The sequence below is a fragment of the Quercus suber genome, unplaced genomic scaffold, assembly GCF_002906115.3.
Source record: "Quercus suber isolate HL8 unplaced genomic scaffold, Cork oak 2.0 scaffold_436, whole genome shotgun sequence".
Taxonomy (NCBI): domain Eukaryota; kingdom Viridiplantae; phylum Streptophyta; class Magnoliopsida; order Fagales; family Fagaceae; genus Quercus; species Quercus suber.
In genome coordinates, this window is record NW_027069887.1 from 519,445 (window position 1) to 533,818 (window position 14,374).

A 14,374-nucleotide genomic window follows, 5' to 3' on the forward strand; every position below is an offset into this window, starting at 1 on the left:
TTACATTCCTTTGGAACAAATTATTTTATGAAAATAACACTAAATTTCAGTAATTTGATAGTTACAATAGAAACGTGGGATTTAAGTTCTGAATGCCTTTGTTTGAAATACAAAAAAATACCAATTAATTAAGTTGTAAGGCTCTTGGCACTTGAATTTCATTTTATAATATAGAATTGTAAAAGTATCTCGACTTACATTAATTCTTGTCAATAGCATGTTGTTTTGGTGGCACATTTGTTGCTCCTATGATAGGACAAAGTCCTTCACCTTATTGCAAGGAGAGGAAAAAAAAACTGAAATGTAAATTGCATCCTCGAAATTTGTGGTAATTTGATTTTGATTTTTTAAATTAAAATTATTGATTTAGTTATCTAAAGTTTGAGATCATTTGCAATATCATCATTTTGTCTATTAGTGTGCCACCAAAGTCTAAAATTATGACACATGGTCCAATTAAAATTATCAATTCATTTAGAAAATACACATAAGTAAATATAACAATTCTCTAACTCAAAAAACAAAAAATTCTCTCTCTCTCTCTCTCTCTCTCTCTCTCTCTTACCATTCTTTTCCTTCTTTCTTTTTACACTTGCTATTTATCAGATGGTAAAGACATTCATTTTCGCATAGACTCTCAATCCAAGCATTAGTTTTTCTCACTCACTATCATTGTTATGTCTCTGAGTTCTCTAACCTATCTTATATCTTCCACATATAGGATAGTTCTTTCCTTGGCTTCTCTGCCATACTAACCCAAGATCAACAAAATCCCTCCCTTCCCTCTCACTTTTTTTTTTCTCGTTGATTTGGTGTTAGTAATGTTGATTAGTTTCAAGGAATGGTGACTTGAGCTTGTGGAGATGTTATTATGACTTGGATTTAATGGGTTAGGATTATAGTGGTGGCGTCGACTTTAGGGTGGAGTGATTGGACATAATTAGCAAATTAAGAGTGGTCCTCAATTCCATTTGTGAATGACCAAGGTGGTTTGAAATTTGGGTGTAGCGATCTCAAATGGGTCTTAAGGTGGTGCTATGGTGGCATGGGGTTGCAATCTAGGCTTAGTTGAGTTTGGTACTTGGGTTTAAAGGTATGGATTGGGCTGCGAGTGATCTATGTTATTGTAGGCTATTAGTATGTCTGGGTTAGGCATGTCGTGTGATTGGCTAATCTTAGGTGCAACTCGATGAAGATCCATCCTACACATGAATTTAAGAGTATACCACTAACTAGAGGCTAAGGTAAAGAAGGGAGTCGCCACCTGGTTTAGGTCTAAGAACAAATTTTTGGACCCTTGTAAATGGTCTAATCCAAACCCACTTGGTCGAGTTGACTAGCCTCCGCTAATGCACCTATCCATATCTTTGTAATGACTCCCCTAAGAAGAACATTGTTCTAACCATGCAATACAAATTTGAAATAGATTATTCAAATTGCATAAATTGAACATATATATACATACCAAAGGATGGGAAGCTTGATTCCAAGAACATGTTACTTAAAGATACCACCAATGCCTAACACTCAGTCTTGATTCGTGCACAACAATTGGAGGGCTTGGCTCATGTCTACCACCTTTTAACATCTTTAATTAAACATGTAAGAAATAGCTATTAGTGATGATTACTTAGATATACATAATAATACACAGTTACATGTTGTTGACATCACGAACACCTAACACTCAGTCTTGGTCCATACACACCAATTGGAGGGCTTGGCAGGTGTCTACCACCTTTCAGACTTGGTTGCACATCCCCCACAACATCACCACACATATGCAGCCCAACCATTCTTTGCCAAGCAAGTCATAACCCGAACTCATTTTTTCACATAAATTAGCATGCTGCCTGCTTAAGTAGCCTAGCCTTGCCTTGCACACAAGCAACCCAACCACTGCTCATCAACATGTCCGTGGAGAAGCCCATGCAAGGTTGCCACATCACATGCACTGCACATGATATTCACAACAAACACACAGCCTACAACTTCAACCAACTCTTGCAAGCATGCACCACAAAAGAGCAACATAACCTTCTAATACCCAAAGCACCTTACTCACTCTATGACATGTTTCTGTCGTACTAATAATCATCTCATGAATTAGATATATACATTATCTTTTTCTTTTTCTTTTTTTCATAATATGTGAACTCCACATGCTGCATACACTATTATAAGAATCATATGATATAGGGGAGGGGGGGGAGGCGTGGGAATATGTGTATCTAATGCATGAAATACATTCTCCTTTCACATACCCAGTGCCGACTGAACCTGTAGGCCATTTAGGCCACCACCTAAGGCCCCCACTTGTAAGAGGGTCCCCAATAGTACTAATATATTATATAATGTTGTGAAAGAAAAAAAAAATAAGTAAGGCCCATCCAAAAGATTTAAGCCCTTAATTGAAAATTGAGAAGAAATAAGTTATTTCTAATCGTTTCTCACAAAGCAACAAGGCTAAAAGGACATGAAATCCAATCAAATCACCAAATCTTTAGCTTTCTCAGAAAAAAAAAAAAAAAAAAAAATCACCACATCCAAGTGTCTTCTGGATCAAACCTTTGCATCACATTTTATTAAGAAAACCTATGTTTATTACTTGAAATGTAGAGAGGGAGAGAAAGAGAGACACTGATTTTCTCAATATACAAGTAACAAAAGGCAGAAAAAAGAAAGAAGAAAAAAACACTCACTCTCTCCATCTTGATTCTAAAAAAAAAAACTCTTTTTAGTTGGCTTACTCATCAATTGGTGTTGGCAATACACTTGGTGTATTCATAGATTTTCATTTCAGGTTCGTTTTTTGTTTTCTCTTTAGTCTTCCTTTTGCCTCTTTAGTCTTCTTCATAGTTTGCTGCTGAGTTTTTATTATCCATTTTTGCTTAATTTTTGTTGTACTCTTTAGTCTTTACTCTTTTTATTATTCTAGCCCTACACGTTTTTTAAAACTTTCGCCTAGGGCTCCCAAATTCGTTGAGCCGCCCTGCGCATGCCTATTTGTTTGTGTGACTGGTACCACCGAATGTGGTCATTCATCTCAACTATCAATGGGCTAATGTTCATGTTGTCTTTTATGCTAAAGAAAAAAAAAAATCTAATTATATAACTTCATCCTTATTCGCATATGACAAGTGACAATCGTTAACGTTAGGCAATAGGGACAGGACCTTTTGGAATGTTGTACAAATCAATGTACCAGCCTCCTTAATTCCATTTTCATAAAGGAAGTCATTTTTCTAGCAAAAAGAAACATTGAAGGTCTTGCTTTTTTATAGTGTCATGATGCAATTATCTGTTCTCCTTTTTCTTTTTCATTCCTTTTTACCCTAAATATGTTGTCCTTTTTGTTTTGTGTGGGTTCAATAGTCTTTTTTTTGTATTTTTTTTTTTTTTGGTAATCAGGATAATGCCATTAACTAAAAAACACCCCCTCTAGATGTTTCCCTTTTGCTCAGCCTAGATGCTGTGGGTTCAATAGTTTTTATCACAAAAAGCGGATGGCTGATCAACCCTATAATTGGTGAGTACTGATTATTAAATAAAATGTGAGTACTGCACTCCAACAAACGATTAGTATTTAATAAATTAATTAATATAATTAAGCCTATTTGGTTTCTTCCTTGAACATGTTCAATTATTCAACCACGCGACATCATTTTACACCGTATCAAGCCACTTCAGCGGGGCATATTATATGGTGTGTATAGCATAAAAACTCCTCATTGCACCATCCATTCTCAACTATCCATGTGTCATAAAGATGGTTATACTACCCATTTGATCTAAAAGCTAAAAAAAATAGCTACAACTAACGTAGCCAATATAATCAATAGCTACCAAAACCATCTCCAACGCTACAACTTCAGCCAACTCCACTTTACTCTCTCTCTCTCATTTTTCAATTTAAATGGGCCTAAATCTCACATTTTTGTTATTTAAATCTCTTTAAATACTTGATTATTTTTTTGAATGCGTGTAGTCTTCTTGTCCCACATATAGAAAAATTTCTTAAGAGTAACTCTAAACTACATGCTAAGAGTTTTAAACTTAAGACCTTATGGATCTCAGTAGGTCTTAAAAATCACTAAACCAATCTTGCATGAAATTTTTTGCTAAATAAAGTAAGCAGATATTTTTAAACACCTATAATAGAAACATTAAAAGATGTCAGTTGAGCTATAAACACTGTCAAGGATTATTTTGCACGAATTTTTACAAACAAGGGTACCAAGAATCCAAAGGTAAGATCATAGATAAATTATAATAATATACTGTAATGCTAATGTATATGTGTCAACGGTCAAGATCTTTACGTGAAAGAAACTTACATGCTATTTATCATCATTGCATACATATGAAATGACCATACTTTAGAAAAGCTCACATGTGAAAGGTAAAGCAAATGACCAAAACGCCTATGGTGATAGGTTCCCAACGGTCAACATTGTCCAACACTACGGTTTGCTTATTATATTTTGCGCGTATATAGAGAGAGAGAGAGAGAGAGAGAGAGAGAGAGAGAGAGAGAATAGACTATATAGATGGCCATGGTTTACGTCAGATTCCAACATCTTCCTCCTCGGCTTTGGCCGGACTTTACTTTCTATTTATGATGATTGCCTTTTGATACTGAGAGAAATCGAATCCAATATCCAAACCCCAGTTTCGTCACAGCCTAGCCTAGGCTTCCTTCTTTTCAGGTTTGATTCTCTTACATGTAGCTTAGTAGTATCGTGTGGCTTAAGTCATTGGAAGTCTTTCAAAGGTATCACCAGGTTGAACCTTGTACTTTTCAACTTAGTATTGCTATATTTAGGTGTTTTGTGATATGGGTTTGTTTCATTTCGGGTTTTGGTGAGTTGGGTTTCAGTCAATTTAGTTTGATTTTGAGAAATTTGAGTTCTTTCAGTTCTTGGGGTTGGGATTTCGTGAACTGGGTTGTGAAGGCTTTGATTGAGTGTTGAGGGGTAGTGCCAAAAATTGAGCTTACATTTATAGAGCACTTGGAAAGTAATTGAACTTGAATCCACATGGATAGAGCACTTTGAAGAGATTAACTTGTTTGTGAGTTCCTTTTATATCGGTTTCAACTATATTGCTATTTGGTTCAACTCCCTGTGAGGGGTTTTTCTCCTTTGTCAATTTGGTGCGCTGGGTATTGGAGCATTGTGCTTATTCTTGAATTAGATTATGTGGTTCTCGCTAATTTGTATGATCAACTTTCATGATGATAGTCCGAAATATTTGAGCAATTGAATTCTTCAACTCGAAAGATTAGAGTAGAGGGCCAGCTCTCTTCCTATCCGGGTCAACTACAATAAGGCTTTGGTTCATTTGATTTGAAGCATACTGGCTGAGTATTTTAAGGTTCTGTTTGTGCATCTCCTTTTCTGGCTTTGCTTGGTGGTGATTAGCAGAATATAGAGATGCTTGCATTATCATTTAGCTCTCAAACATGGAAATTAAGTTCATTATTTTGTTGAGAATGGATATCATTGTGTTAAGTCTGTTGCTGTTGGTGCAACTGCCAAGAATCTTTGCCTCTGAATTTGTCCAGTCAAAGGTTTGTGGTACTGATAACATAGCATATTCAAATTCTAATGGTCATGAACTGTTTTACATTAATGGGGATGCGGTCAACGAAGATCTGTTCTGTGAAGCCCTCCAATTTTATCATGCAAGTGGTTGCATATTCGACGGGTACCTTGGAAGTAATCACTGTGAAGTGGACCTTTCATTAGGTATGCGCCAATGTAAAGTGTTTGCTCCAGTTTCTGGTTTGTACAAATATTAGTAAAAAGTCTACCTTTATTAAGCATAGTCAGAATTTATAGTACAAGTCTTAGAATCTTTATTAAGTGTTACTGCTTTTGTAGATGGTTTGGTCTTTAAGGCAGGAAGAAAACTTTTTCAAAGAAATTTAAAAGAGCAATCGAAATTCCATGGCCGGCATCGGCATCATATGTCAACCCCAACAATAGCTGGCATGGCAACAACTGGAGCTTTTGTTTTGTGTTGTGTTTTCCTCTGTGCCTGCTTTCAGAAGAGAAAGAAACCAACTTCCCACACTGTTCTTTCTAAGGATCCACACTCAAGTGAGTACAATTTTCTATTCTGAATCTTGCCATCTATGACTTTAAAATACTATGAACTGTTATAGCTAAGCTTCCCCAATTCTATGAATTTAATAATATGATGACTAAAAGTGAGTGTTTTACATTTTCTTGATTTACAGTGTTTTGCAATTATGGCATTATTCTCCCCAATGTTAAATCTTTTCTGGCTTAATTAGATGAAATTTTCTTGATTTCATTTGTTTTCTTTCTAATGCTATACTTCACAAGTGATTAATTTTGTTCTTGCAGTAGATTCAGCTTCTTCTTTTGATGTGAATCCGGCTCCTGAAAAGATTCCAGCCAGTCCACATCGGATGCCAATACCACCTAGTCCTTCTAGATTCTCAATTTCACCTAAACTCAAAGGAATTGGATCATTACAACTCACTTTGAGCCAGCTTTCGAAAGCAACCAGCAATTTCTCACCATCACTACGAATAGGTGAAGGAGGCTTTGGAACTGTCTACAAGGCACAGCTAGAAAACGGCCACATGGTTGCGATAAAGCGAGCAAAGAAGGTAGTGCTGGTTCCTTAAATGATGCTGAATATACTACTTATGCAATATCATCTCCACCATTTAGTCAGTAGAATTTACGTTGTGGATAATGGCATTTAAGCTATTTAATGTGATAGAACATTCAGATCAAGAAACATACAGCCACCTTTTGATTAGAAATGGGTTGCTTTCTGCAAAATATGGACTTTGGAAATTAAAAAAAAATAAGGATAAGGAGTTCTCACCTAAAAGTAAATAAAGGATAAGCAAAGGAAACATCATCTAGAGGGATCATTTCTGCATTCAGCAACTCTTTTCAACTTGACAGATTAATGGCATTCAATCTTATTAGACTAAGATGCAACTTGCTCTCTCAAGCAAATTAGACTATTAAAAGCTAGTTTTTTTGTGTAGTTGATTAGTCTTTTACCTAATAAGAAACCAGCTGTGTTTCTTGTTTTATTTTCATCAAAGAAGGGGCCAGGTGCAAGTTTTTAGGTATTCTGTTGGGCGGGCTGGAATGGGCAAGTGGTTCCAACCAGAACATTGGTGCAAGCTTTATGTATAGAAGTAGTGCCTAATGGCCAACAAAAGAGAGTGATGTACTGTTCACATTGGGTCTAATAGGAACAAAACATGATAAACTTGTAGGTTTATGATGCAGTTCAAAGATTTCCAAACTAAAAGAGGCTCTGCTTAAGCGGTGGAAAAATAGGATTTTTATTTTACAATGTTTTCATAATTTATAAGTTTTCAAGTCATTTTAAGCTTAAGTTGCCTTTATAATGAAAAAATTCTTAAATGGAATTTCAGTTATCTTCTCATATCTCTCATTCCATGAAATTTTTCAATTTACAATTCTGATGCATTTTCTTTGTACACATGACATGATTGCATAGGAACTCTTTGAGAATCTGCAGACTGAATTTTCTAGTGAAGTTGAACTTCTGGCCAAAATTGATCACCGGAATCTAGTGAAATTGCTAGGTTATATTGACCAAGGAAATGAACGCCTTATCATCATAGAGTATGTGCCAAATGGTACTTTGAGAGAACATTTAGATGGTAAGCTTACTTAATCACAGGAAAAAAATCTTAATTCTGATGACAATAATGGTGTTAACTATGTTGTTGCTATTACTGGCAGGTCAACGTGGAAGAATCCTGGATTTCAATCAGCGACTTGAAATTGCCATTGATGTTGCTCATGGCCTAACTTATCTCCATCTATATGCAGGTGACAAACTTTCCATTCAGTTTGCTTGTTTCATGGATCCTTGTAATTCTGAAGACCAGTCCAAGGAACAGTCCTTGATTTATTTATTTGGCTTTGAGGAGACAGGAATCAAATTTGCAATGTTACAACTAAGTTGGGTTGGAATGTTGCAATAGCATTCTAAATCTTCCTTGCTCCTCCTTCATTTTCTGAACAAATAAGCTAAATTTTACAGAATTCCTTTGGCATAGACTTCAGATACACTTCTCAGTTTAGAGTGATTTTGATAATTAGGAAGGCTGAAACAGTCTATATCTATCAGTTTGCATAGTTAAGTACTAGACTGACAAGCCATGATTTTCACGTAGTGTTGCCCAATGGTTTCTTTTGGTAGTGAAGACAGTCATTGGTTCATGTTTGAAATTCTGACCATGGGAAACTTCATGTGACTTAAACAATGTTCCTTTCTTCCACTTGCAAACTTGGTCTTTTGTGTGTGTGTCCTGCTAACAACCTCTCCATAACACATTCTTTTTACCATGAGCCCATTTTTGTGATTTAGAGCTAGTTTTAGTGCATTGACATGAATAAGAAATAAAAACAATCATACAATACAACAATAGTTAATGTGGTTCGGCCAACTCAAAGCCTATGCCACGTGCAACACTGACCAAAATCCATTTTCAGCAATATGGATTACAACCACTCTCAACCAAACCTTATAAACCAAACTCACAATCTTACATACTTGCACAAACAACACTTACAAACTTAACAAACATAAGCAAAACCTCTCACTAACATAAACTAACTCAAAAACCTCACACACATAGGCTTACGCCATCCCAAAGCCCTAATATGCCTAATAACTCTCTCACACCTAATTGACAAACACTCAAACTACTCTTCAAAGTGACAAACTCCATGTTCTTCTAGGGTCTTCTCCTCTAGCCAAGTGGTAGGACCCTTGGGCAAATGCCACCAAACTCATTGCAACAATTCTATTCCATGATGGACAAGGAATACCCAATTTCTACTTCAATAAAGAACTTTCCTTCTTCACCAAGGAAAAACCTTTCCTTCCATGCCAAGAAAATCTAAACCAAATCAAATTAGAAATTTGAGACAATTTCTAACACCCAAAATATTTGGGATGCCATTTTCACATTTTAATGATTTCATGCCACATAAACTTCTTAGGGTGTGTGTCATTTCTTTGTTGCAAATCTAATTGATGCCTAAATTTTTGTTCATCTTGCTACAGAGAAGCAAATCATCCATCGAGATGTGAAGTCATCCAACATTCTTCTGACAGAGAGCATGAGAGCCAAGGTGGCTGATTTTGGATTTGCAAGGCTTGGTCCATTGGATACTGATCAAACACACATTTCTACCAAAGTGAAAGGGACAGTGGGTTACCTAGACCCTGAATACATGAAGACCTATCAACTCACCCCCAAGAGTGATGTTTACTCATTTGGGATTTTACTTATTGAGATTCTATCAGGCCGTCGTCCTGTGGAGTTGAAGAGACCTCCTGAACAGCGGGTGACACTTCGATGGGTAAGCTTATTTTCCATTACCTTGATTTTTTTTTTTTTTTTGGGGGGTGGGGGGGCGGGGTCAGTTGAGGCTATTTTTTTGGGGGGGTGGGAGGGCGGGGTCAGTTGAGGCTTCCTATAAAGTAGTTTAAAACTTCAGATTATTCTTAGAACATGGGGTAATATCCAAGGTACAAATGCAACAGTACACCAATTTGATGGGTTATAAGTTTACATCTATCAGAAACCTCCTTTGCTGAGGCCACAATTAGATGAAATGTTTCAAATTATTCTTGGTAGGCCTGTCGCTTGGGCTGAATTATGCTGGGTAAACATCAATCTGCGTCTGATATAGGCTAGGTGCTGATACATGACAAGTTCAAAAGGAATTTGGGAGAGGAAATAAAAGGAAAGATATACCTAAGAATCAATACCTAGTTGCTTGGAATTAGCACTAAGCAGGACATGTAGGTTGCCAGGAATGACAAATTATTTACTCCTACGGGAGGAGTCCTCCCTCCTCTCAACAAGTGTGGACCCCAATGTGGGACACATGGTGGAACCCACAGTTGTTGTGACTCCTCCCGGAGGAGTGAAAATTTTCATGCCAGGAATTAGCATCTTGCTATTGGAAAATTCCAACATCAAATTCCCTTCATCACATCATATGTGTCCCTTACATTTTACTGGAGCCCTTTATAAATAGGTTTCCAAGAAAATTAACAAGCAAAATAATCAAACCATAAACATAATCCCAAATAATGAGTGTGAAATTAGGGGAATAAAATCCTCTATCCCATTTTGGATGTTCCTTTTTATTCTCCATTAATCACAACTTGTCTCATATCATTTTTTTCTTTCCTTATAAAGTATACAAAGTTTAAAATGAATGAAAAAAAAAAAAAAAAAATTCAAGCACATGGTTTACTGCAATTGGTGGAGCAAAAAGTGGAGCACTAAATGTGGGACAAAGGATTTCTATTTAGAGTAGTGTTGATGAAGTGGGGAAACGCATTAGGAGTATTGTGTCATCATAGAATACCTATTAAGTTAAAAGAGAAAATTTTTTGGTACTAAATGTAGGGCTGTTAAGAAGCAACATGTTTATAAAATGAGGATAGCTAAAATAAGTAGAGATACAAGGAAAGATAGGATTCCATATCAGATCGAAATGAGGAAATTCTCTTAAAAATAATGGTGGCTTGTATTGATGAAAAGATGAGAGATTATCACTTGAGAGTATACCTTTAGCTAGTACCTAGAAGATTGTGTAATTGCAATAGCTCCTCTGGTGATGCAGGTCCAAGCTAACTCTGGTCTTCCCTTCCAATGAATTAAGTGGCACTAAACTCCTCCGCCCCTATTAGAAACAACATGCTCATCCAAAATGACTTTAATATGTTTTTTACATATTGGCAAAAGGTTTGGTGGTGTTGGATGAGTCATAGGGTTTGTAATGGGATCATGGGAAAGCTCTTTGAAGTATCAAATGAGATATTTTCTGAAAAAAAAAAAAAAAAAAAAATTCAAGCACATGATTTACTGCAATTGGTGGAGCAAAAAGTGGAGCACTAAATGTGGGACAAAGGATTTCTATTTAGAGTAGTGTTGATGAAGTGGGGAAACGCAGTAGGAGTATTGTGTCATCATAGAATACCTATTAAGTTAAAAGAGAGAATTTTATGGTACTAAATGTAGGGCTGTTAAGAAGCAACATGTTCATAAAATGAGGATAGCTAAAATAAGTAGAGATACAAGGAAAGATAGGATTTCATATCAGATCGAAATGAGGAAATTCTCTTAAAAATAATGGTGGCTTGTATTGATGAAAAGATGAGAGATTATCACTTGAGAGTATACCTCTAGCTAGTACCTAGAAGATTGTGTAATTGCAATAGCTCCTCTGGTGATGCAGGTCCAAGCTAACTCTGGTCTTCCCTTCCAATGAATTAAGTGGCACTAAACTCCTCCGCCCCTATTAGAAACAACATGCTCATCCAAAATGACATTAATATGTTTTTTACATATTGGCAAAAGGTTTGGTGGTGTTGGATGAGTCATAGGGTTTGTAATGGGATCATGGGAAAGCTCTTTGAAGTATCAAATGAGATATTTTCTGGACCTTTATAAGCAACTAGATCCTCAATATTAGGTGGAGCTACTTTTGTAATCAAATGAAATTCATTAGCATATGCATCCTACCCAATTCAACACTTTCAACAATACAAGTTTGCAGTTGCCTAACGAAGTTATATGGAAAATGTTCGGGCCTAATTGGAAACATGACATAATATATAATGTGAATTAGCTTGAGTTTTGTATGGATCATCACTTGCTTGAGGTTGTTTTCTAATTTCATGATGCTTATATGTTCTTTGTTATTGTTAAATTACCGATTGTTCCAAAAGCTTAAGCTGTTAGAAAATGATGAATTTAATCACTTAACTATAAATCTAACACTCCCCCTCACTTGTGGGCCTAAACTTCCCCTTAATAAGTGGGGGCTCAACAAGTGGGAATTTAATATTTTCAATGGGAGGTAGAGTAAAGCCAGGAATCGAACTCAGGATTTCCTGCTCTGATACCATGTTAAATTACCGATTCTCTCAAAAATTTAAGCTATTAGAAAATGATGAATTTAATCACTTAACCATAAGTCTAACACTCCCTCTCACTTGTAAGCCTAAACTTTCCCTTAGTAAGTGAGGGCCCAACAAGTGGGAATTTAACATTTTAAATGAGAGGTAGAGTAAAGTCAGGGATTGAACTCAAGATCGAACTGCTCTGATATCATGTTAAATTACCGATTGTCCCAAAAGCTTAAGCTGTTAGGAAATGATGAATTTAATCACTTAACCATAAATCTAACAGTTATGATCCAAGTGTCCCACGTGGCTTAAGCACAAGCTTAACCATGAGTATATAAACTCTTGGGCTCCCTTCTCTTGCAAGCCAATTTTCGAGGGTGAATTCTACCAGTTTCTATCATTCTTATTGCCCCAGATACTGTAACATCTGTTGAAAGTGGGAGAAGATCTAAAGGCTTCCTAGGCTTGACTTCAAGTGGAAATGGAATCATCACTCGTTGCCCTCTTAAACCCTTTTAGGCTTAAAATGCCTGGGCCCTTTTTCACTATCGCCTCTTTTGGTTGTACTATCATGAACTCAACCTCACTCATGTTAGATGTATCACGATTCTCAAGAAGTTTAGGGATTTCAACTTAAGGTGGTAAAGTTCGAATGCAACCTAGGTTAAGGTCTCTCCCTTGCACTCTTCATCTTTGTCCCAAATGTCATCGATGTTAGGCATGTAGACTAGTTCTTCTAGATCTTCCTTATCACTCTCTTGCCTATGTCCAACAAGAAAAATGATTAAACCCTAATCCCGATTAATCCTCGATCATAATAAAATTACATAAGTGGAAATTCAAATTTAAATTAGCATTAATTTTGGTATTCATAGCAAGTGTTTTGGAATAATTATTTAGTACTTAAGGAGTAATGCTCATTAGTCATTCCACTCACATAATAGTGAATCCTACTAACTAAATTAATAAAGTGACCCACCATTATTGTGAGAAGATGGAGCATTGCTCCTAGAGTATTGAATAATTTTTTGATGCTTTGGATGTAACTAAAAGCTGTAAATTAGGCTGTCCATGGATGTGACAAGGTTCCTGACTCCCTGAATTGAAAGTCTAAATTGTGTCAATGACGTTAATAATTTTCACCCCAAGTGGGGCAAATTCAGAGACCTCATTTGTAGACTTTATAGGCTATATCCGGTGATTATCCAGATGGTGCCACTGCTAAAGAAAGTTAAGAGGGGTGCATAATTGCAACAATTATCCAATGGGTTTGTTCATAATTGCAACTCCTAACACCTGCATGGTTGTACAATGCAGCGTATCAAAGGTTTTTTTTTTTTTGGTTTCCTTGTTGCTCATTAAACCCTTCCATCCAGTATATAAGTTCTCAGGTCAAGCAAGTTTGATATTGTGCAGGCCTTCAAGAAGTACGATGAAGGAAGTGTGGAGGAATTGATGGATCCTTTGATGGAGGAAGTCGTGGATGCAGAGGTACTTATGAAAATGTTTTCTTTGGCATTCCTGTGTGCAGCACCTGTTCGAGTTGACCGGCCAGACATGAAATCAGTGGGAGAACAGCTGTGGGCAATAAGGGCAGACTACCTCAAGAGTGCAAAGAAAGGACCTTGATTGATATCCGATAGTTTTCTTTTATAAATCAAATTGTGTTTGATAGTTGTCTTTTATAAATCAAATTGTGTTTTCTTCAGCTGCAGAAGCGAAAATTTCATTTTGACATTGCCTTTTCTTTCTCTTGTTTATTTTTCTTCATTCTTGAATGTGTTCAGTTGAGTACTATTTTTCAACTTTGTTATTGCAAATGAATGCCTTACTGTGACAAGTATCAACAGATGGTGAGTGAGACATCTTCATCTTGAACTTTGCTATCAAAAGAATCAATTATTGTTCTCCTGTATTTAAACTTTCTAGGTAAAGCAGCCGCGGCACAACACAACATTGAAATACTCATGCAGCTTTTTGTTGAGACTTTTAACCATTGTTTTGTTGCATTGTTGATGAAGAATGCTTCCTATGAAAATGCAATACCGAACTGTTTTTTAATCTCCCGTTCTTCTTTCTATTCTCTACTTGAATACGAAATACACAGTTTTACATGCTCTTTCTTTCTATTCTTCTATTGCTCTATGATTAAAGTTCTTTGGAAAAAAAAAAAAAAGCCTTTTACAAGATTTTTGTTTCATCTTAGGTTAATATTTTGTTTTAAAATGTTGTATTTATTAATTGGGTATCAAGGTTCTTCACCCCAGAATGACATTTGAAACAAAACAGCACCACATTTCTCCGACCTTTAGGTCTCAATTATTTTTGCTGTTTTTGTTTTTAATTTTTAATTTTCAACTTTTTGGAGATGAGAATGAAAAAATTTGACAAAAAATATTCCAAGAAG

The 14,374-nt window shown here is 36.1% G+C and overlaps 1 protein-coding gene across 2 annotated transcripts; it reads left to right on the forward strand.

The window, feature by feature from the left end:
* The first annotated feature begins 4,512 nt into the window (after window positions 1-4,512).
* LOC112017478 (calmodulin-binding receptor-like cytoplasmic kinase 3) lies at window positions 4,513-13,882 on the forward strand. 2 transcript variants are annotated; one of them, XM_065761980.1, is made up of 7 exons: window positions 4,513-5,786; window positions 5,886-6,104; window positions 6,375-6,643; window positions 7,522-7,687; window positions 7,770-7,859; window positions 9,103-9,401; window positions 13,384-13,882. In XM_065761980.1, the coding sequence occupies exons 1-7, from the start codon at window positions 5,465-5,467 to the stop codon at window positions 13,594-13,596; spliced, it is 1,578 nt and encodes a 525-aa protein (XP_065618052.1). In that variant the 5' UTR covers window positions 4,513-5,464; the 3' UTR covers window positions 13,597-13,882. The 2 variants fall into 2 exon arrangements, with proteins under 2 accessions (XP_065618052.1, XP_023905696.2); XM_024049928.2 differs by having other exon boundaries at window positions 4,514-5,750.
* The last annotated feature ends 492 nt before the right edge of the window (window positions 13,883-14,374 follow it).